The following is a 25,709-nucleotide window of genomic DNA, read 5'->3' as shown; positions in this document are numbered from 1 at the left end:
AAGGGAGGAAAACATAATTCTGTCACTATATAAATCCCTGGTACGACCTCACCTTGAGTATGGAGGGCAGTTCTGGGGACCAATCTAAAAAAAAGACATTGCATAGTTAGAAAAAGTTCAAAGAAGGGCCACAAAGCTAATCAGGGAATAGAGAATTTAAGCTATTAGGAGAGTTTAGCCAAACTGGGTCTGTTTTTCTCTAGAAAAAATGTGCTTGAAAGGTGATATGATTACTTTATATAAATATATCCAAAATCCATACACAGAGTTGGTGGAAGCTTTTTTTATTTTGAGGACATTATTTGTGACAAGAGGTCACAATTTAAGGCTGGAGGAAAGGAAATCTAATCTCCAGCAACGTAAATGTTTTTTCACTGTAAGAGCAATAAAATTGTTAAACTCATTACCTAAGGAAGTAGTGAATGCCAATATTGTAGATACATTTAAAAATGGCTTATGTTGATGTTGGCTCAGTTTTACATTAAGCACATTTTGTCCTATTGTCATGTTTTTCTGTGCATGTAAGAGCCACAGGCTTTTTATATTTATAATATTTATTGGCCACCAATTACACCTCAGTTGTGGGTCGGTTTCATTTTTGCCTGCTAGAACCCATTTGGCTTACTGGATCTAGTCAATGTGCTTGCAGACAAGTTTCATACACATTTGTCATTGTAGCTATATTGTGTCCTTGACATGTGGCTCAGACATTTCTGGAAAACAGCTTCCCCTGTCTACAGAGCTTGGACACCCAGCAGCACCGGGCAATGGAGGACTTCTTCAAAGTCTGTCTGTTTTTTGGAGAAGACCCAAAAAGCACCAACACAGAGACTTTCTTTGGGATTTTTGCAGACTTCTTAAGCAAATTTGAGGTGAGCTAAAGACTAATTTTTACCTCTTGGTGTTAAAGTGGTTGTGAGTCTGTACTGAGCTATGTGTTTATTTTTGTGTGCATCATTACAGTAGCAGAATATAAGTTACCGTATATTACTGCAATATCTTCTGATCTGCGTTTCTTTCCTATCTAGAGCCAAGCAAACACAAATCTAGTTGTAATACTTATACATATAGAACGCACTCTACTAATAGCAATCATATGACTTCTGGTAGATTATTAGTAAATTTAAGCACAACAACTGCAAATGGACTTATGCTGGCTAATTTCCTATACATTTTTTTTATTCCAGTCCTCTGTCTTGTAGATATTCAGGTGGATTTGTTGCGTCCACAGAAAGTTTTCTGGGTGGGCAAGGGAATACAAAAAAACAAAAAAGCTCATATAATATGAATGTAGTTTAGAGCAAATGCAGGTATTTAGTAAGCACTTTCTAATGCAAAAACACCCAAAAAGGTAATATTATTGATATGCATGTTTCTGGCAGCCAAGAGGTAAAATTATTGCTTAGTTGTGAAAACTATATATCCTGGGATCAAGAGTGGGAGCTAAGATACAGCTTCTCAGGGGGGCATTGTGTGACCCCCCCCACCTACTATTGTGCCCAGCCACCAACAGATACTCCAGTATTTTTGTGGAGGATAACTGGTAACCATATTGTTTGATAAAAAGAATCGGGTTTCACACACTACCCTTTTATAACTCTTAAGTTATATAATGGGTAATGTATGGTTTCTGTCACATGACCTTTCATTTAAAAGAGGGGATTCTCCTGTTTACAGTGAGGTATAGGAAGATACTCTTTGCAGAGTTATAACTGCAGAGCTTTTACATATTTGTTACTCTGTACTTCAACTTCCAAATTCACATAATCCATGTGATATAGAGAGAAAATTATTGGTGTTGAAATGAGTGTTCATAACTACATATGCCCCTTTAATAACAAGGGGTCAGAGTTATGTATTTGTTTTAATGCCTATACCCTGACTGCAAATCTGTGAAATCCAGGGGGGGTATGTGCCCCCTTTTTGCCCTTTTCCCTCCAGGGACACTTATGGTTGCATGCAATGGGTACTATGTTATCTTACAAGGAATCTGTAGAAACAGTGAATACTTTACATGTTATATTAGGTTTATACAATATTACACAGAACTATGCCACGCAGTCTTTGTAATCCAATTCGAGCTCTACCGGTATACCAGAGCTCACAAACCATAGACAGCCTTTTTGGAGTGTGTGCCTAAACTGGCAAAACTCTTTCAAATTTTAGAATTTTTTTTAATTTAAAGGGCCATTTTCAAAACATTAAAGCTATTTTTTTTTATTTTAAATCCATACTATTATTAGAGTTTAATTGGTGATACATAATGTGGATTCATAAGAAAAAAATATTTAGTAATTACTAAAGTATAAACCAACCAGTGAAACAAAATAGTATGGTGGTTACCCAGAGGTGGCGTTACAGCAAATGTGTCTCCTTGGAACTCATAACACATTAGACTGATTACATTTGACACATAACTTTTGACCCAATCCACACTAAATAATATTTACTGATGGAAAACTTCTATCTACTCCATTTCACATGCTTATGAAAAGAGGTTTCTCAAGTTTTTAAGACTCAGGAGGAAACATGGTGGTTAATCCCTCAGTTTGATATGGCTTTATAAGATGTCAGGTTGTATTTTCTAAAACTGAAAAATTTAATCAAGTAACTATTCCTGCACATGCCTGATGCTTACTCCCTTGATAAACTTTCATAATTCAGATAGAACATACAATTTGAAACAACTATAGAATTTACTTCTATTATCAAATTTGCTTCCTTCTCTTGGTATCCTTTGTTGAAAAGCATACCTAGGTAGGCTCAGAAGCAGCAATGCACTACTGGGAGCTAGCTGCTGATTGGTGGCTGCACATCTATGCCTGTTGTCATTGGCTCACTAGCCAGTGTAACGTTTGTGGGATATTTCTTTATCAGTCTCACTCGTAACAACACGATTACGTGCAGGAGCATAACTAGATTGCCTCAGATATCTCAATTGAGACTGGGCCCACATCTGGCCATACAATCAGTTGTATCATTGTTACTGGAGTGCCTGGTGGATTCCAGGCTCCACCTACTTTGTGTCTGGCCATTCTATGTGCCCCCTTAAAAACAGGCCTCTACATGTAAAAACAATATTTTGCATTGCCTTAACAAATATGGTGACAGGGTTTTAAAGATGGCCGCCACAGTGTTTCTGTATGAAAAAAACTGTAACAATATCTGTTCATGAAATGTATATCCTCTGATAGACTAACCAAGAAGAAAGCATGGCTCAGAGTCACACAGAAACAGCTCCTCTTGCACCTGTGTGGCTTCTGATTGCAAACAGCCAGAAAGGGCACTGTATAAATGGGGGGCTCCATCACAGCTTTTGCCCAGGGGCCAAGTGGGGTCTAGTTATGCCCCTGGCTATGTAATAGATAATAATGCAGATTTGTTAACTGAACACTACTGTAACGTAATAAATTATTTCTGTCCATAGATTTACATGATACATATATAATAGTAGTTTTTGGTGTGTCCTGTCCTTTCAGATAAAAAAGCACATCTGATATTTTTCACATGGACAGATAAACGAAAATCTATTGATCAAATAAATATTGAAACTTTATATTAACAAGCACAATGGACCCATTTATTAAATTCCGTACGGACAAAGTTCACCTCTGGGAATTTAACATTGCACAAGTAATTGTATTTGCTGCCTTGCCCCTTGCTCTAGTGTAGCCAATTGTGTGAGTGAAGGGCTTGCCAGTCATTCTGATCTGAGTGAGATGATATAAAGCTGCGAGTTCTAAAGGGGGTTGTGAGGTTAATTGGCAACAGTTTCACTGCTCGGCCCCGAAATTTATTCCGCAGCTTTATAAATAGGGCCCAATAAGCCATTTTGTTTTTAAGAGAGATAGTTGCAGACCTACATATAAACCTATCTAAACAATTTACATGAATCAGCAAACTAAAGACTTTGGCTGGGCCAGTATAGTTATAATCTGTGTATGGTACATGGGGAGAGGTAAAACTGTTTTGAGAGATAGGTTATTGGAAGGCTACATAGAAAGTATTAGAGGTTCACATATTGGTAGAACCTGCAGCTAACTCTCTTTCTTTTTTTTCAGAAAGCCTTCACTGATCTTCAAGGTAGTGACTCTCAGCTGCCATCTGGGAATCCTTCCCCACTAGTATGGCAGTGATACTCTGGTCAATAATGGATCATCATGTACTCAGATATGGCAAAAATAATCGGTCCATGATTCGGAAACATTATGTCTGAGGAAACAGGCTCAAGAACTTGATGCACAAGGTTACATTTATGGAAACCCAATGAATGCCGGAGGAGCCTGTAAAGTAAAGGAATGTTAGCGATACGTTAGCGATACGTTGACGACATTCTTGCCACCAAGGAAAGAAGTTGCATTCAGAATACAAGAATGAATGAATCAATCAACAGCAGAACAAGGACAGAAAATATAGATCTATGTTATTCTGTATTCCATAGTTTAATTTATTTTCCTTCTTTTTTTAATTTCAACATAAAACCATTATTATTACACCATGTTTTTACTTTCTTCAAGTCCTCTACCCATGCTTGTTTGTTTACACAAACCTGCTAGGCTAAGCCACAGATGCTTCAGCTGTTTGTTATTCCAGCCAATATTTATTCACTCCGAAGAAAAAATGTATATGTAATTTTACACAGGGCTTTAGTGCTTTTATTTAAATTGCAGAATTTAACTGCTGCAATAAAGAGACTCATATTTATTACATTTTATGGTACGAATTTTGTGTGTATAATTTTTTCCATACATTAATTCTACCTCATTTAAAAGGGGACATTCTAGCATAAAAATATAATGCTCTATTTTGTTAAAGGGACATGAAACCCAAAATTTTTCTTTCATGATTCAGATAAAGCATTCATTTTTAAACAACTTCTATTATCAATTTTGCTTCATTCTCTTGGTATCCTTTATTGAAGGAGCAGCAATACCCTACTGGGATCTAGCTGAACACTTTAGGTAACCAAGGAGTAGAGGCACATATGTACAGCCACCAATCGGAAGCTATCTCCCAGCCCCTGAGCCTAACTAGGTATATTTTTCTACAAAGGATATCAAGAAAACACAGCACATTAGATAAAAGAAGTAAATTGGAAAGTTGTTTATAATTGTATGCTCTATCTGAATAATGAAAGAAAAATGTTGGTTTCATGTCCCTTTAAAGCATTATATTTGTTAATGAGTGCCCTCATTTACAATGTGTTTAACCCCGGTAAATGAGACAGGAAATGCTAACATTCTATACCATGATTCCGCCAGAGCAATTTAAACAACTTTCTAAAGTATTTCCATTAACAATTTATTCTCAGTCTTTTTTATATGTTAACTTTTTGAGGCCCCAGCTCCAACTGAACATCTGCAAAAGTTTACAGGTATAGGTATACGAGTCTGTAATTGGCTGATGCGTTTGTGGATTATATCTAAATAAAACAGCACTCAATAGAAGCCTCAGGAGCTTTTTAGATATAAAGTTTAATATGAAGGGCTGGTTAAAGGGACAGTCTACACCTGAATTTTTATTGCTTTTAAAGATAGATAATCCCTTTATTACCCATTCCCTAAATTTGCACAACCAACACAGTTATAATAATATACTTTTTACCTCTGTGATTACCTTGTATCTAAGCCTCTGCAGACTGCCCCCTTATTTCAGTTATTTTGACAGACATCCATTTTAGCCAATCAGTGCTGACTCCTAGGTAACTCCACGTGCGTGAGCACAGTGTTATCTATATGACACACATGAACTAACACCCTCAAGTCATTCAAAATGTCAAACTGCATTCAGATAAGAGGCAGCCTTCAAGGTCTAAGAAATTAGCATATGAATTAGCTTTCAAATAAGAATACCAAGAGAACAAAGCAAAATTGGTGATAAAAGTAAATTGGAAAGTTGTTTAAAATTACATGCCCTATCTGAATCATGAAAGTTTATTTTAGACTAGACAGTTCCTTTAAGTCATATAAAACAGGGCAAAGAAAGTAGCTACCCCAAATAAGGAGTATCTAAAAGTCTAGGGTAAAGCACTACAGCATAAATAACAATAGAGACTGAATTATGCCAAAAATACAAAACAAACTTTAATATATATAAATTAAAAAACACATACTAGGGATCCCATAGTATCAACTATATGTGCCGGCTTTTTAGCAGATAAAAGGTGCACCATAGATAAGAGTCACTGTAAAGTATATCTGCAAATCACAGAGGTGCGTATAGCCGTATAGTGTAATCATCAGTCAGATGTAAGAAGGGCAGTGTTGTAACTGAAACGCTGAAGAGTATATCGGTTCAGATCCAAAAGCTAAAGGTAACAGGCATCAACCCCATATAAATGCCTAATAATGCACACTAACAGAGAAAAGAGGAGCCCAAATACAGCGTATCAACAGGTTTGACCGCCGTTGATGCGTCCCCCAACACCACCGGTCAATTACCGTGTACCTGTCTCTCTTACGCCACAGCTCCTCCTAAAGTCGTAGCCAATTAAATGTGCTGCATTCTGGGGTGATCCTGCACATGGGGGGATCCCATGTAAGTAGCTGCAGCTACATAGGAACATTAAAGTATTTTATATATATATATAGAGAGAGAGATAGGGAGAAAAGGTTCAAACCCTCAGCGCTCAGACTCTGGCTTCTGCCTGTGGCGTGTCTTCAGCGTCGACACGTTCAGAGGTAATGGTCATGTGATAAGTGCAAGGAGACCGCCCCCGTCACGGCGGTAATTTCAAATAAACAAAAAGGATACTCTGCGCTCAAAGAATCAAGTCTTCTCCATATGCCGCAAGCCGGCTTGCTAAAAGTGTTTTTTTTTTATCTTGTATGTAACATTTTGTGGATCCTATAATTTTAAATGCTCAAATACATTTTTGAAGTTTTATCTTACGGCATATGGAGAAGACTTGATTCTTTGAGTGCGGAGTATACTTTTTGTATTTGTATATATATATATAAATGTGCATACAATCCTGCAGGATACAACGTAGCCTCCATGTGGAGAGTAGAAAAAAACATATTTTTCAGAGATAAAATATATGAAAAATAGGCAAATAATGAATGTGCATTGCATATTTTTTAGTAAGAATGATTACTTTTGTTAGGGATTTATTTTCAGTTTAATGTTCCTTTAAAGGAACAATAAACACATAAATGCTAGCTATATAGAATTACATATTCAAAGCAACGATCAATCTGAGAATAACATTCAGGTGTATTTTTTTTAATTATATTGCAAAAATAAGTGTAACTTTTACTTTATATAAAGCAATATGCACCATCATATTGTAACCTAGGTTTCCTTCTCTGCTGAACCAATTAGGGACAGTTATGAATAGGTCACTAGAGAGTGGAACCAATTACTGGAATGTTTATAGCATTATTAAGTTTGGAGTCTGCACTTCCACATTTAACAGGATTTGGAAGACAACAATTTTCAAAATGAAAATACAATAAAAGGGGCAAAATAAATTCTGAAAGTATATTAAAAAGTTGGTTTACTACATATAATTTAATTTTTTTCTTACAATCGCTAAATATTTAGTGTCCCTTAAAAGTGGTCCTAATAGCCCTTTAGCAGAATTGAAAAAAAAAAAACGTTTTGCCATAACTTCCGTGTAACCTGCCCTACAGAAATTGTGACAGGGTGGTGTAGAATTATCTTAAACTTGGAAGATATCATGAAACGTTTGCCAGATTCTTGTTCCACTTAAAGGGACACTAAACCCACAATTTTTCTTTTATGATTCAGGTAGAGAATACAATTTTAAACAACATTCCAATGTAATTCTATTATCTAATTTGCTTCATTCTTTAGATATACTTTGTTGAAGAAATAGTAATGCACATGTGTGAGCCAATCACACGAGGCATCTATGTGCAGCACCCAATCAGCAGCTACTGAGCCTATCTAGATATGCTTTTCAGCAAAGAATATCAATAGATTGAAGCAAATTAGATAATAGAAGTAAATTAGAAAGTTGCGTAAAATTGCATGCTCTATCTGAATCATGAAAGAGAAAATATGTGTGTTATGCCCCTTTAAGTAAACTAAATAAGAGTGTCTTTTAATGGGTGTTACTGTATATATCATATATTATCCTTCCAGGCTTTTGATAGAAAAAGACAAATATTTTGCCACCATGGGTGCTCTTTTTTTTTAAGAGGAGAGGGAATACAATTTTGGATATGAAGAGCAGAATTTCACTGTAGACACTCATGTCTGCCACATTTATTTGAATTAAAGGGATACTAAACCTATATTTTTTATTTCATGATTCAGGTAGAGCAGCAATTTTAAGCAACTTTCTAATTTACTCCTACTATCAATTTGTCTTCATTCTCTTGCTATCTTTATTTAAAAAGACAGAATTTAAAGATTAGAGCCAGCCCATTTTAGGCTTATTGGTGGCAAGCATATCCCAGATTCTGAACCAAAAATGGGTCGCTCTTAAGCTTTACCTTCCTGCTTTTTAAATAAAGATAGCAAGAGAACAATTTATAATAAGGGTAAATTAGAAAGTTGCTAAAAAAATGCATGTTATATCTGAATCATTAACCCCTTGAGTGCTAACGACGTCTCTGAGCTGTTGCAGAGTTTCCTACTCAGGTGCTAACGACGGTTCAGAGCCATCGCTAGCACTCTTCCACCTTGAGGAGATCTGGGGGCTCCCACCTGCTCCTACCCCGGTGATCTGGCCTGCATAGTGACAGGCATCGCCGGGGCTTCATGTTATGCGTGGTGACATCACGAGCAATGACGTGTAACTTTATTTATACTTAACAATGTTAAGTATAGGAACAGGGGGCATGCTGCTTAGAAGCCTGCATCTCAGGCATCTAAGCAGCTACAGACCCCCAAGATCGCCTAACCTTTCCAACAGTGTAAGTCTTGGGTATCTGAAAAAAAAAGTTAAAATTTTTTTTTCAAAAAATAAAGAAATTAAAAAAAAAAAAAAAAAAAGCTTAGCACCTAGGTGGGAAAGTGCTTAGCACTCAAAGGGTTTAGTTTCCCTTTAACTGATATGTTCATTCTAATTTAATTTTATTGCTGAACATACAGCTATTTATTGCTTCAAACTCATGTTGATTTCACTTGGAAATAGGGAAATTAACATTTGAAAATTGATTCTGATGCACTCACACTAATGGAATCAACATTTGAATATTACAATTTTTTATTATGTTATACTTTTTTTATAAAGCGCCAACATATTCTGCAGCGCTGTCCATGGGTACAATTCATTTAAATAAAACAACAATAAAAAAACTTGTAAAAGACAAGACAAAATTTGACAACACTTACAGGAGGAATTGAGGGCCCTACTCCCATGGGAACTTACAATCTAGAATCAATCAATATATATTTACAAAATTGAACCAAAAATGACTAATTGCTTTGTTCAAACATTTTTTAAAAATATTTTTGTAAAGACAAGGTTAATAGAAAAATAAAACAGGATGTGACGCGTTTCGGCTGGATAAGTCATAGTCAGTGATCTTAGTGATTCATAGTGATGATGCTGTATTTAAACCAAAACTATTTGTGAATCCCCATGAATCAATTATACTACTAATTTGATTGTTTTTCCCAGTAAACAGGATGCTGCTTTCAAAATAGCAAATCTTTGTTCTATAGACACTTCTTGTATTAGAAACAGGGGAAATTTTTGTTCTGTAATTTTACAGAAACCATTATATTTTTTTTTCATTACATAAGAAAGAGTGTACACTTTTAAAAATGAGTTCCCAATGTACTTCTTTTATAAAAGTTACTGTGTTCTCTTGGTATCCTTTGTTGAAAAGCAGATAGGTAGGCTCAGGAGCGTGCATGTCTGAAGCACTAAATGGCAACAGTTTTGCAAGAATACTTTAACAATATTATACATTTGCAAGAACACTAGATGGCAGCAGTATTTGCTGTAATATAGTGCTCCTGACACGTACACATTACCTACCTAGGTATGCTCTTCAACAATAGCTAAGTACTTTTGATAATAAAAGTAAATTATAAATGTTTTTTTTTTAAATTGTATGCACTGTCTGAATCCTGAAAAAAAAATTGAGCTTCACGTCCCTTTAATACATTTTAAGGAAACATTAACAAATTTTTATTTTTCAGCCATATATTTTATTGACAGAAAAACAGTTAAAATATAAAATCTAACACTATTATAATTATACTAGTTGATAAGCCTGCTCAGAGGGCAGTCTATGTTTTAAAAATGCAACCCCCCAAGCTACAACAAATAAAAAAACATAATTTATTTAAGAACTTACCTGATAAATTCATTTCTTTCATATTGGCAAGAGTCCATGAGCTAGTGACGTATGGGCTATACAATGCTATCAGGAAGGGCAAAGTTTCCCAAACCTCAAAATGCCTATAAATAAACCCCTCACCACACTCACAATTCAGTTTAACGAATAGCCAAGTAGTCAGGTGATAAAGAAAGGAGTAAAAAGCATCAACAAAGAAATTTGAAATAATGTGCTTTATACAAAAAATCATAACCACCATAAAAAGGGTGGGTCTCATGGACTCTTGCCAATATGAAATTATGAAATTAATTTATCAGTTAAGTTCTTACATAAATTATGTTTTCTTTCATGTAATTAGCAAGAGTCCATGAGCTAGTGACGTATGGGATATCAAATACCCAAGATGTGGAACTCCACGCAATAGTCACTAGAGAAGGAGGGATAAAAAATAAACAACAGCCAAATGCTGAAAAAATAATCCACAACCCAAATATAAATTATTCTTATGAAGAAAAGAAAAACTTAAAATAGCAGCAGAAGAATCAAACTGAAACAGCTGCCTGAAGAACTTTTATACCAAAAACTGCTTCAGAAGAAGCAAATACATCAAAACGGTAGAATTTAGTAAATGTATGCAAAGAGGACCAAGCCTCTGCTTTGCAAATCTGATCAACTGAAGCTTCATTCTTAAAAGCCCACAAAGTGGAGACTGATCTAGTTGAATGAGCTGTAATTCTCTGAGGCGGGGCTTGACCCAACTCCAAATAAGCTTGATGAATCAAAAGCTTTAACCAAGAGGCCAAGGAAATAGCAGAGGCCTTCTGACCTTTCCTAGGACTAGAACATATAACAAATAGACTAGAAGTCTTCCTGAAATCTTAGTAGCTTCAACATAATATTTCAAAGCTCTTACCACATCCAAAGAATGTAAGGATCTTTCCAAAGGATTCTTAGGATTAGGACACAAGGAAGGGACAAAAATTCATCTACTAATGTTGTTAGAATTCACAACCTTAGGTAAAAATTCAAATGAAGTCCGCAAAACCACCTTATCCTGATGAAAAATCAGAAAAGGAGATTCACAAGAAAGAGCAGATAGCTCAGACACTCTTCTAGCAGAAGAGATGGCCAAAAGGAACAACACTTTCCAAGAATGCATAGGCTCAAACGGAGGAGCCTGTAACGCCTTCAAAACCAAATTAAGACTACAAGGAGGAGAAATTGAATTAATGACGGGCTTAATATGAACTAAAGCCTGTACAAAACAGGGAATATCAGGACGTTTAGCAATCTTTCTGTGAAATAAAACTGAAAGAGCAGAGATTTGTCCCTTCAAGGAACTTGCAGACAAACCCCTATCCAAACCATCCTGGAGAAACTGTAAAATTCTAGGAATTCTAAAAGAATGCCAAGAGAATTTATGAGAAGAACACCATGAAATGTAAATCTTCTAAACTCGATAATAAATCTTCCTAGAGACAGATTTACGAGCTTGTAACATAGTATTAATTACTGAGTCAGAGAAACCTCTATGACTTAATACTAAGCGTTTAATTTCCATACCTTCATATTTAATGATTTGAGATCCTGATGGAAAAACGGACCTTGAGACAGTAGGTCCGGCCTTAACGGAAGTGGCCAAGGTTGGCAACTGGACATCCGAACAAGATCCGCATACCAAAACCTGTGGGGCCAAGCTGGAGCTACCAGCAACACAAATGATTGTTCCATGATGATCTTGGAGATCATTCTCGGAAGAAGAACTAGAGGCGGGAAGATATAAGCAGGTTGATAACACCAAGGAAGTGTCAGCGCATCCACTGCTTCCGCCTGAGAATCCCTGGACCTGGACAGGTATCTGGGAAGTTTCTTGTTTAGATGTGAGGCCATCAGATCTATTTCTGGAAGACCCCACATCTGAACAATCTGAGAAAACACATCTGGATGGAGAGACCACTCCCCTGGATGTAAAGTCTGACGGCTGAGATAATCCGCCTCCCAATTGTCTACACCTGGGATATGAACCACAGAAATTAGACAAGAGCTGGATTCCGCCCAAACAAGTATCCGAGATACTTCTTTCATAGCTAGGGGACTGTGAGTCCCACCCTGATGATTGGCATATGCCACCGTTGTGATATTGTCTGAAAACAAATGAACGGTTCTCTCTTCAACAGAGGCCAAAACTGAAGAGCTCTGAGAATTGCACGGAGTTCTAAAATATTGATTGGTAATCTCGCCTCTTGAGATTTCCAAGCTCCTTGTGATGTCAGAGATCCCCAGACAGCTCCCCAACCTGAAAGACTTGTATCTGTTGTGATCACAGTCCAGGTTGGCCGAACATTTGGATTTAAGGATATGAATTGTGATATCTTTGTATAATCCCGGCACCATTGATTCAGCATGCAAAGCTGGAGAGGTCTCATGTGAAAACGAGCAAAAGGAATGGCGTCCGATGCTGCAGTCATGAGGCCTAAAACTTCCATGCACATAGCCACTGAAGGGAATGACTGAGACTGAAGGTGCCGACATGCTGCAACCAATTTCAAACGTCTTTTGTCTGTTAGAGACAGAGTCATGGACACTGAATCTATCTGGAAACCTAAAAAGGTGACCCTTGTCTGAGGAATCAAAAAACTTTTTGGTAAATTGATCCTCCAACCATGTTTCCGAAGAAACAACACTAGTTGATTTGTGTGAGATTCTGCAGTACGTAAAGACTGAGCTAGTACAAGATATCATCCAAATAAGGAAACACCGCAATACCCTGTTCTCTGATTACAGAGAGTAGGGCACCCAGAACCTTTGAAAAGATTCTTGGAGCTGTTGCTAGACCAAATGGAAGAGCAACAAATTGGTAATGCTTGTCTAGAAAAGAGAATCTCAGGAACTGATAATGTTCTGGATGAATCGAAATATGAAGGTAAGCATCCTGCAAGTCTATTGTAGATATATAATGTCCTTGCTGAACAAAAGGCAGAATAGTCCTTATAGTTACCATCTTGAAAGTTTGTACTGTACTCTTACATAACGATTCAAAATTTTCAGATCCAGAACTGGTCTGAATGAATTTTCTTTCTTTGGGACAATTAATAGATTTGAATAAAACCCCAGGCCTTGTTCCTGAAAAGGAACCGGCATGATTACCCCTGAAACCTCCAGATCTGAAACACACTTCAGGAAAGCCTGAGCTTTTACTGGATTCACTGGGATGCGTGAGAGAAAAAATCTCCTCACAGGAGGTCTTACTCTGAATCCAATTCGGTACCCCTGAGAGACAATGCTCTGAATCCATTGATTTTGGACAGAATTTATCCAAACATCCTTGAAAAACCTTAATCTGTCCCTTACCAGCTGTGCTGGAATGAGGGCCGCACCTTCATGCGGACTTAGGGGCTGACTTTGGTTTCTTGAAAGGCTTGGATTTATTCCAATTTGAGGAAAGCTTCCAATTGGAAACAGATTCCTTGGGGGAAGGATTAGGTTTTTGTTCCTTATTTTGTTGAAAGGAACGAAAACGATTAGAAGCCTTAGATTTACCCTTAGGTTTTTTATCCTGAGGCAAAAAAACTCCTTTCCCCCAGTAACAGTTGAAATAATAGAATCCAACTGAGAACCAAATAAATTATTACCTTGGAAAGAAAGAGATAGTAATGTAGACTTAGATGTCATATCAGCATTCCAAGATTTAAGCCACAAAGCTATTCTAGCTAAAATAGCTAAAGACATGGATCTAACATCAATTTTGATAATATAAAAAATGGCATCACAAATAAAATGATTAACATGTTGCAGTAAGCGAACAATGCTAGATATGTCAGAATCCAATTCTTGTTGCTCTAAATTCTCCAACCAAAAAGTTGAAGCAGCTGCAACATCAGCCAAAGTAATTGCAGGCCTAAGAAGATGACATGAATATAAATAGGCTTTCCTTAGATAATATTCAAGCTTCCTATCTAAATGATCTTTAAAGGAAGTACTATCTTCCATAGGAATAGTGGTTCGTTTAGCAAGAGTAGAAATAGCCCCATCAACTTTGGGGATTTTTTCCCAAAACTCTATTGCAACCGCTGGTAAAGGATACAATTTTTTAAACCTTGCAGAAGGATTAAAAGGAGTACCTGGCTTATTCCATTCCTTAGAAATCATGTCAGAAATAGCATCAGGAATAGGAAAAACCTCTGGAGTAACCAAAGTATGTTTCAAAACAGCATTTAAATGTTTACTAGTTTTAATATCAAGAGGACTAGCTTCCTTAATATCCAAAGTAATTAACACTTCTTTTAACAAAGAACGCATATACTCTATTTTAAATAAATAAGTAGATTTGTCAGTGTCAATGTCTGAGGAAGGATCTTCTGAATCAGAAAGATCCTCATCAGAAGTGGATAATTCATTATGTTGTCGGTCATTTGAAATTTCATCAACTTTATGAGACGTTTTAAAAGACCTCTTACGCTTATTAGAAGGTGGAAATGCAGACAAAGCCTTCTGAATAGAATCAGTAACGAATTCTTTAAAATTCACAGGTATATTATGTACATTAGAAGTTCAAGGAACTGCAACTGGCAATGCACTATTACTGATGGACACACTATCTGCATGTAAAAGTTTATCATGACAACTAATACAAATGACATTAGGAGATATAGGGGCATATGTATCAAGCTCCGATTGGAGCTTGATGCCCCGTGTTTCTGGCGAGCCTGCAGGCTCGCCAGAAACAGCAGTTATGAAGCAGTGGTCACAAAGACCGCTGCTCCATAACCTGTCCGCCTGCTCTGAGCAGGCGGACACACATCACCGGAAATCTAGTACGATCGGGTTGATTGACACCCCCCTACTGGCGGCCCATTTGCCACGAGTCTGCAGGGGGCGGCGTTGCACCAGCAGCTCTTGTGAGCTGCTGGTCCAATGCTGAATACGGCAAGCGTATTGCTCACCGTATTCAGCGAGGTCTGGCGGACCTGATCCGCAGTGTCGGATCAGGTCCGCCAGACCTTAATAACTAGAGGCCATAATCTCCACAATTTTACAACAAATGCACTTAGCTTTGGTAGAACAGATGTCAGGCAGCAAAGTTCCAGCAGATACTTCTGAGGCAGGATCAGATTGAGACATCTTGCAGAATGTAAAAGAAAAAACAACATATAAAGCAAAATTAGCAATTTCCTTATATGACAGTTTTGAGAATGGGAAAAAATGCAAATAGCATAGCCCTCTGACTTAGAAAAAGGCAAGAGGCAAAAGCAATGGGGCAATAAATAATGAAAAAAGTTTGGCGCCAAGTATGATGCACAACATAACTAGAAAATTTTTTGGCGCCAACCATGTCCGGAAGTGACACACTCGCGTCACTAACAACGCAACCCTGTGTGAACCCCTGTGTCAACTACGACGCCGCAAATGACGAACTTGCGTCAACGGACGTGCCTTTTCACGCCAAAAAAATCTCGCGCCAAGAATGACGCAATAAAGTGTGGCATTTAGCGCACCCGCGAGCCTAAGACAGCCCGCAAATTAAAACAAGTAGTCAATTGAAAAAAAGACTAAACCCCAGGTAAGAAAAATATTTCTCAATATTAACTTACCCAAATATGAAACTATCAATCTGCAAAAGGAAATACATGAACCTGACTCATGGCAAATATAAGTACAATACATATATTTAGAACTTTATATAAATGCATAAAGTGCCAAACCATAGCTGAGGTGTCTTAAGAAATAAAAACATACTTACCAAAGACACCCATCCACATATAGCGGATAGCCAAATCAGTACTGAAACAGTTATCAGTGGAGGTAATGGTATATGAGAGTATATCGTCGATCTGAAAAGGGAGGTAGGAGATGAATCTCTACGACCGATAACAGAGAACCTATGAAATAGACCCCCGTTGGGGAAATCACTGCATTCAATCGGTAATACTCTCCACGTCCCTCTGACATTCGCTGTACTCTGAGAGGAATCGGGCTTCAAAATGCTGAGAAGTGCATGTCAACGTAGAAATCTTAGCTCAAACTTACTTCACCACCTCCATAGGAGGCAAAGTTTGTAAAACTGAATTGTGGGTGTGGTGAGGGGTGTATTTATAGGCATTTTGAGGTTTGGGAAACTTTGCCCCTCCTGGTAGGATTGTATATCCCATACGTCACTAGCTCATGGACTCTTGCCAATTACATGAAAGAAAATAAAAATATAGAAAAAAATAAACAAAGCTATCCAAAATAATAAAATGAAACCTAAACTAATACCCCTATACAAATCAAAAATCCCCCCCAAAAAACACCCCCTAAAAATAAACAAAGTCCCCCCTAACAGTAAAAACCCCCCACCAACCAAACCCCCCAAAATAAAAAAAACCTAACACTTATAAACCTAAACTACCCATTGTCCCTAAAGGGGCATTTGTATGGGCATTGCCCTTAAAAGGGCATTCAGCTCTTTTTCACTGCCCTTAAAAAGGCATTCAGCTCTTTTTGAAATTGCAGAATGAACCCTAATCTAAAAAAACAAAACCAATTTAAAAAAAAAAAAAAAAAAACCTAACCCTAAAGCCCCAAATAGGTACTCACGGTTTCAGAAGTCCGTCGGAGAAGGTCTTCTTCCAGACAGGTCCATCATCTTCATCCACAGTGAACGCGGCACGGAGCGGAGGTCCGGAGTGGTCTTCCCAGATGTGGCGATCCTTGGCGGGGGTTATCTATGGTGGCGGCAGCGGTCCTCGGCGGAATGGAGGCTCCTCTTCATCCGATGTCCGTCGTATACTAAATATTGAATGCAAGGTATCGCAATCATTTTGGGGTACCTTGCATTCTTATTGGTTGAATTTTTCAAAACAGCCAATAGGATTAGAGCTACTGAAATCCTATTGGCTGTTCAAATCAGCCAATAAGATTTCAGTAGCTCTCATCCTATTGGCTGATTTTGAAATAGGATGAGAGGACTGCTTTTAATTAATGGAGCATATATAAATGTATTTAAAATGATTTGTTACCAGATCTGTAACCTATATGTGTTATTTTAATTGGATCTGTTTAATCTGAGCAATTTTTATCAGCAACATTTCAGCAGAGCGATCCCATGAAATGGGTAAGAGAAGAAGAAAGAACGTTGAGGCAATCAAAAATTTGGAAAAGGCAGAACCAATAAGATTTAAGGACAAATATTGCATATCAAGAAGATTTCTTTTCACCACTCCCACTAATGGTAAAGTATTTATCAATCTCTCTGAATTAGTTATATTAGTTTCTAATAGAGAGTTTAGACATACCATTTCTAGTTAATTGTTAACATTCTATTTTATCCGTTTTACAAACAAAAAGAGATTTTTATACTTTTTAGGTTGATTATCATATACTACATTTATATTATTGCAATATTAAGTTAGCATATTTATTTTTTAATTATTCTACAAATAATCCTAATGTGTTTTTTTTTTCATTTTCATAAATTCAAATCACTATAAATATATTTGTAAGTAGATCGCTGGTTTATATGTTAAAGAGTTTATTGTTTTTGAGGTTTACTTGATTTTTTTTTTACCATATTCTGTCTTGTTAGTTGTATTTTATGGACATATTAGAGAGAACTGCAGGGTAATTTTTAATTTAGTTTGATTTATTTGTAGACGATTGTGTGTAATTTATAAGGATTATTTAAAGGGACACTGAACCCAAATTTTTTCTTTCATGATTCAGATAGAGCATGCAATTTTAAGCAACTTTCTATTTTACTCCTATTATCAAATTTTCTTTGTTCTCTTGCTATCTTTATTTGAAAAATAAGGCATCTAAGCTATGTTTTTGGTTCAGAACCATGGAAAACACTTGTTTATTGGTGGGTGAATTTATCCACCAATCAGCAAGAACGACACAGTGTGTTCACCAAAAATGGGCTGACATCTAAACTTACATTCTTGCATTTCAAATAAAGATACCAAGAGAATGAAGAAAATTTGATAACAGGAGTAAATTAGAAAGTTGCTTAAAATTGCATGCTCTATCTGAATCACAAAATAAAAAATTTGGGTTCAGTGTCCCTTTAAAGTGATATGAAACCCATGATTTTTTTCATGATTCAGATAGAAAATGCAATTTTAAACACTTTTTAATTTCCTTCTATTATCATTTTTTCTTTGTTCATTTGGTATCTTTTGTTGAAAAGCAGGGACATTATATGGGAGCAGTTTTACAAGAATGTTATCTATTTGAGAGAGCCCTAGAGGGCAGCACTATTTCCTGCTATGTAGTGTAATAGATGCCTACCTAGGTATCTCTTCAACAAATAATATCATGGGAACAAAGCAAATTTGATAATAGACGTAAATTAGAAGCTATTAAAAAAATCTTATGTTCTGTTCGAATCCCAAGAGAAAATGTTTGGGTTTCATATCCCTTAATAATAAAGTCATAGGGGCATATTTAAGTGCGAGTTGACATGATACGATGTAGCGTATCATGTCCGCTGCCCATCGATAAATGCTGACAGCATACGCTGTCTGCATTTATCATTGCACAAGTAGTTCACCAGAACTGCTTGTGCAATACTGTCCCCCTGCAGGGGGTGTCAATCAACCCGATCGCATTCGATTGGGTTAATTTCTGTCCGCCGCCTCAGAGTAGGCGGACAAGTTATGGAGCAGCGGCCTTTAGAATAACTTCTGTTTTCAGCAAGTCTTCAACAAGGGGCATCAAGCTCCAATATCGAGCTTGATAATTCGGCCCCATAGAATCCAAATCATTTGATCTCTGATTATTTCATTTGTTGTTCACGTTTATTTAGAAGATGAAGAGGAAATGAAGAGGAGAAGAAATTACTTCCAGATCCCAGAAACTGACACACCTCGTTCTCCACGGGTACATTTAATTTGCTTCTGTAATAATTATATGACTTTCTTAACTATATGATCATGGACTTACTTGATGGTGAATTCCTTTTATTGAACATCCTTACTTTCGTGTTGAGGGGTAAGATAAGATTTTCTTAATATTAACTCAAACAATTCTCTCTATGTAAATAACGTATTAACTGAACCAGAAGTTTAATGATAAGGATAAATGGGGAATGAGGAAAAAAATGGAATATGAACTGAAATAAAGGGAATACGGTAGGAATGGAAGAGAGATCTGAATGTGAAATGTAGTGAGGAATGGTTTAAAAATACAAGTGTGGAATACAGGAATGAAGTTGGAAAGAGGATGGGAGAGAGAATTCTTGTTCTTTACATTCAAGACCAGATTACAAGTGGTGTGGTATTTAACGCTCCCGCATGTGCGATAACTCCACTAGAAGTAAGCTTTTTGCACGTGTCGGGTAGCTCTAGTATTACAAGTTGAAAGTAAAAAGTCGAAGTTAGAATATCGTGACCACGTTAATGTATTCCCCCATAGAAGTTAATGGAGTAAAAAAATTGAGTGCAAACAGAAAATGAAAATATGAATATTCACATTCTAATGTTCTTCACATATAAGAATATGTTCTATTTATTCATAAATACATATTTCTACATACACTGATAGTATTTTAGTGCAATATATATCTATACCTATATATATATATATATATATACAGTATATATATATATATATATATATACACATGATTATAAATAGGTATAGCTATATACAGATATACAGTATATAGGAATATCTATTTAGAAATACATAGAACATATTCTGCTATGTGCAGAACATAGGAATGTGAAATATTTACAGTTAATAGACAGTATAATACCTTATTAAATATGAATATTGCATAAATATGATTTCTCATATTTTAATCTACTTGACTTCTAAGGTCTCCAATGCACACATATATAGGCTCGCACAGAATCAGGTCGAGTTGGCCCCATTCGGGGCATAGTAAATCTGCTCCTAAGTGCTATTGCGTTGTCTTATTATCATGCATTTGTTGATTATGTAAATCTACTGTATTAACTGGTCCTTTAACCCCTTAAGCCAACAACAGCTTTGTAATTGCTTTCTTATTTATTTTTAGTGGTGTCAACTATGATTGGCCCTCGTTTTCCCACCTCACTCTACTCAGGCTCCCCCGGCTCTGCTCCAACCCCTCCCACGGTATAGTAAACCCAACCCTCTGACCACCCTGCCCCGCCTACTTATCACCCCTCCCATCACAACCCCACCCACAACAATGGCGGGCCTCCGAAGTGCACCCATATAACTATTTTCTGGAGATGCCACTCTTTATGTTTCCTGCTTTCCTTTTAATTTATCTCTGAAAATTAGGGTTTTCCCACTTCCTCATATAGAGGTTCGGAATCATCCTACAGGATAGATAATACTGACCCTGCAAAATGCTAACACCGTCATTGCATAGTCAGTGCAGGAGCTCACTTATGTTTGTCAATACTTTTCTACAGCAAATGAGATAAGATATAGGTATTTTATTTTTTATGTATTTTAAATGTTTATAGAATCTTTATTTTGTATATACATATTTTACATTGTAGTGCATAATAACTGATATACTGTATACTATGCATACATTTATAAAAATTACTTTGATGTTCCTTCAGCTTACTACTAGAAAAGTCAAGACCTTATTATTTGCAGGCTTCTTTGGCAGTCAAGTGGTTAAACATGCATAACTCCACCCCCCCAAAACTGGCACCTCCCCAGGTAAAAGTATTACTGCCTGATGGGGTTTAGTCCTTCTATCTCTGGAAGAAAAAGTTTAAGAATTTCAGTTACTTAAACACTTTCTATTGACTCAGGATATATTTGTATTACACAATCCTGTATCCTTTAAAGCTCAAAAGTACATAATCGTCATATGGGTGCTCACTCTTCATGACAAAACTATGTCAGTGAATGGTTTTGGTCTTTCTTTAAAGGGAGATTTGTTTAACAAAATCCAGTTCCCCATAAAATATTTATTTATGTATAATAAAAAAAAAAAAAACAATATATTTTCATGATTTAGTTTGACCAATTTTCCTATTATTTAACACTAATAATCATAAATATTCTACAGCCTACTGAGAGAAATAAGTGCACAGAATCCAGAAAGCTAAAAATACAACATACTACTTAGTGATTCCTTAATCAATGCATCTGTCTCCCTAACTAGCCACACTGAAAGAAAATAAGATTATTACACTCAAGAATGGATATCATTCTGGGACTGCAAAACAATGTCAAGTTTGCTAAAAAAAAAAACCAAGTATAAAACATAACTCATTCATGCAGATGTTTTGTAATGCAGTGCCCAGTTGCTGATATGCAATATGTATGTGTGTGTGTGTGTATATATATATGTTACGGGTAAAGTCCGAAGTACGGGCAATCCTAGGATTACCCAAGCAGCTGTGGGTAAAGCCTGAAGTACTGTAATTCCCCCATTTACACTATTTTTTTTTTATTTGTGCCCCACCGGTCCTCTGGCATCCACCCCAAGTGAACCTTGGAGAGTGAGGTTTACAAGGGGGGCTTTGGCCCCCGTTGAACCTCTCAGGTGGAAGCAAAAAACATAGTGAAGATGGGGGAATTACAGTGCATTGTATATATGTTTGATGCGCTTACTGAATCAGTCTGAGGGGATTTATGATCTTACATTGGGCTTTACTCACAGCCGCTTGGGTAATCCTAGCATTACCCAATATCTGACTTTACCCGCAGCTTATATTTACCATTACTGTCTCCTTAACCCTTTATACCCCTATATTAAACTGCCTAAGAAATAATAATAAACGTTCTCTAACCAGGGTTTATGTTATCACATTTGGTTCCATGCCTCATTCTTTTTATGCATGATTATATTGTATTTGCATATGAGCAATTTTATTGGTTACCTGCTTATATTTCTTTCTATTGTTGACTTATTGCAATAAATGTGTTTCCTACTATTGCCTGTGCTAGAGTGACCCTTCTATATTACAAATACCTGGCTGTTCCCTGCAGATGGCACCTCCCTTTAAGCTGGCGTCTCCTTACAGATGCACTTGGCAGTGTTTAAAGCAGGTATTTGTGATTCACTTATAAATCAGAGCCCTGCACAATATTGCTAAGTGAACTAATTGCTTCCCTGTTCCAGGGCTAAAGATGCCTTGTCCCACACCTCTAATCTTACTCTTTAACCAAGGATCACACTTTGGAGTTTGACCCTAGATGCAGCAAGTATCTATGGATTACAGGAATTCTAGAGAACGCTGCTGCTTTTCGTTACTCTTGGTCACATCTATTAGTGCTTAGAAGGGACATTGACAAGGACACAGTGTAAGTTTCTCTATTCACCTTTTTTATATCTACATGTAAAGACCTGTCTTGTTTGTGTGTGAGGATAATCCCTGTGTGCGTTTATCTGAGTTACGTATTTCCTGGTGCCCTTATCTATCTTATTGTTGTTCTGTTTTATCTAATAACATCTGACGTTTATAACCTATGGAAGTGAAAGCCAGTTATGGAATCTCTACAAGCTGTACTTATATTGTTCATTTGATAGACTACAAACATCTGTGCTTTAAGATATTTAAAGGAGCAGTCTACATTTTAAATGTTTAAAAAAAAATAGATAATCCCTTTATTACAAACTGTTGCATTAATACCTCTTTGATTGCATTGTATCTAAGCCTCTGCAGACTACCCGTTATCTCAGTGCTTTTTACAGACTTGCATTTTAGCCAATCAGTGCCGACTGATAAATAACTCCACAGGAGTAACTAGCAGTGTCTAACTGTAAAAACTGTCAAAATGCACTGAGATAAGAGGAGGCCTTCAATGGCTTAGAAATCAGTTTGAGCCTACCTAGGTTTAGCTTTCAACAAAGAATATCAAGAGAACAAAGCAAATTTGATGATACTAGTACATTGGAAAGTTGTTTAAGATTGCATGCCCTATCTGAACCATAAAAGTTTCATTATGACTTTACTGTTACCTGTTTAATAGTCAAGGGAATGGCCATTTGCTTTACTAGACAAACAGCAGGAAAAAAAGTTTTTATCTTATTTGGAACCCTTTTGTTTTAGACCCTATTTCAAATCACCCAAAAAATGACCCATTCTAGCTGTAAGTTTACGACATAGATGCCTCATTTCCTTATGGACTGCGCAGTAGCCTTTGCAGGGGCTGGGGATAGATAAAAGAAGCAATTTAATTTTTAGTTAATTTATTGTGTTAATAATTTTCTTTGTGTATCTAATTCTTTAGAAAAGTCTGTTAAAGGGACACTGAACCCATTTTTTTTCTTTCATGATTCAGATAGAGCATGTAATTTTAAGCAACTTTCTAATTTACTTCTATTATCATTTTTTCTTCATTCTCTTGCTATCTTTATTTGAAAAAGAAGGCATCTCAGCTAAGGAGCCAGCAAATGTTTGGTTCAGTACCATAGACGGCACTTATTTATTGATGCTGTCCAATCAGCAAGGACAACCCAGGTTGTTCACCAACAATCTAAACTTACATTCTTGCTTTTCAAATAAAGATACCAAGAGAATGAAGAACATTTGATAATGGGAGTAAATTAGAAAGTTGCTTAAAATTGCATGCTCTATCTGAATCATGAAAGAACATTTTTGGGTTCAGTGTCCCTTTAAGCCTATTCCTACAAAATTCACCATTAAAGTCTATCGGCTAGATTTAGAGTTCGGCGGTAGATGGGCTGTTAACGCCACGCGTGTTTTATGTCTAACGCACGTCATTGTTTGACTCCGGTATTTAGAGTTAATATAAGACCATCTAACGATGCTCCTAACGCGTGTATGTCACACGCGTAATCCTGCCCGCGTTAGACAGTCTCCCATAGAGATCAATGGGAAAGTCAAAAAATAGCTTTTTTTACCTAACACTCGATCTCGCGAGAATACGCACAGCTCGGTCATATGACGCATACCACATCATGCACAACAATAACACGCCGCAAATGTCACAACATCAATCAATCAACAAAGCACACAAGCATTACACATTCACAAGCGGGGGAAGTTTTAATACTATTTATACGGGGAATACGCATATACTTTAAGATGCGGAAAATCGCACAATAACAACAAGGATTAAAAAATATATACATACACTAAAAAAAAAATCGCATTCAATATCATTATATATTATGAAAAACATACATATACAACACTTCACGAAGAACACACCATCGCAAATTCACATTTAAAAAGAATACTATTGGACAATGTTAGAGAAAACGACCACTATGACATCATCGCATTCTACACATTCCACAAATACCAACTCAAAATGAGCATGCGCAAATTAACACACCTAATACACATTGCAATAATATTAATTGCTAATAAAGCACACCTGAACACTAATTACAATGGAAATTGGGACATCATTAAACATTTACACAGGGTATATAAGCACCACACAAGCAGGGCTTCTTTGACTGTGTTGCTGGTGGGTCTTTGGAGATTTAAGAATAGAGATTTTGCGAATTTTTGAGAGTGAGTTAGTGTTAGTGTGAGAGAGTCAGTTGGTAGTGTTAGCGTGAGAGAGTCAGTTGGTAGTGTTAGCGTGAGATAGTCAGTTGGTAGTGTTAGCGTGAGATAGTCAGTTGGTAGTGTTAGCGTGAGAGAGTGAGTGAGTTAGTGGGAGTTAGCGGGAGTGGGAGAGAGTCTGTTAGTGGGAGCGTGAGTGAGTTAGTGGGAGTTATTAGTGATAGTTGTTAGTGTGAGCGTCAGTTAGTGGTAGTTAGTGAGCGTTAGTGGGAGTGTTTGTTAGTGAGAATTAGAAGTAGTGTGAGTTAGCGAGCGAGTGATTTATCTGTACACTTAACACATTTACACGCAAACACATTCAATACATACATACACTTATCAATAACACTACATACACTCCATACCCCCTACCCCCTCATACTACACTCCATACCCCATTCCTTGTAGTCCCATTCCCTTTCATCCCATTTACTCTTATCCCATACCCCATACCCATCCCATACCCATCCCCTAGTTACATTTAGTTTACATATCCTCCTTTTAGTCTTCTTCTTTTCGTTTATTTAAATACTCCTTACCCTCTTTTTTTTTTTACATCCCTCACACTTTAAGCACCTTTTTTGTCTTTTTAGTTCTTTATTTTGACCCCCTTTCATTTCATCACACTCACTTTTTTTTGATTATTTGGGGTTTAGTTTAGGGAGGAGATGGAGGCCAGGCAGGGGACAGGTAGAGGGGGGAGTAGAGGGAGGGGGAGAGGAACAGGGCAGGAAGGGGGGCAGGAAGGGGGGCAGGAAGCGGGGGTGGAAGCGGTGGGTGGACCCAGCCACTTGGTTCAAGATGACCAAGTGGCTGGGCCCAGTGGCGGTCAGAGTAGGGCTTCACAGTCCGGGAAACAGAGGGCATCGTCACAGGGGAAGGCCAAGGCGACTAGGGAGGCGAGGTTTACGATGGAGGAGAAGGAGGCCCTCGTAGAGGCCTATATGGCCAGGTATAGGATGCTGCAGCACCAGAAGACTACCCCGAC

The 25,709-nt window shown here is 37.0% G+C and overlaps 1 protein-coding gene across 1 annotated transcript in view; it reads left to right on the top strand.

Moving 5' to 3' along the window:
- The window catches only part of GRID2IP (Grid2 interacting protein), a 307,557-nt gene extending 302,848 nt beyond the window's left edge, over window positions 1–4,709 (top strand). The window contains exons 21-22 of the mRNA XM_053695186.1: window positions 708–872; window positions 4,062–4,709. Of these exons, the coding sequence (XP_053551161.1) occupies window positions 708–872; window positions 4,062–4,136 (240 nt within the window). The 3' untranslated portion in view covers window positions 4,137–4,709. The remainder of the gene's footprint in view (window positions 1–707; window positions 873–4,061) is intronic.
- The last annotated feature ends 21,000 nt before the right edge of the window (window positions 4,710–25,709 follow it).

This window comes from Bombina bombina, chromosome 11 (assembly GCF_027579735.1).
Source record: "Bombina bombina isolate aBomBom1 chromosome 11, aBomBom1.pri, whole genome shotgun sequence".
Taxonomy (NCBI): domain Eukaryota; kingdom Metazoa; phylum Chordata; class Amphibia; order Anura; family Bombinatoridae; genus Bombina; species Bombina bombina.
This window is presented reverse-complemented; position numbering and strand designations above follow the sequence as displayed.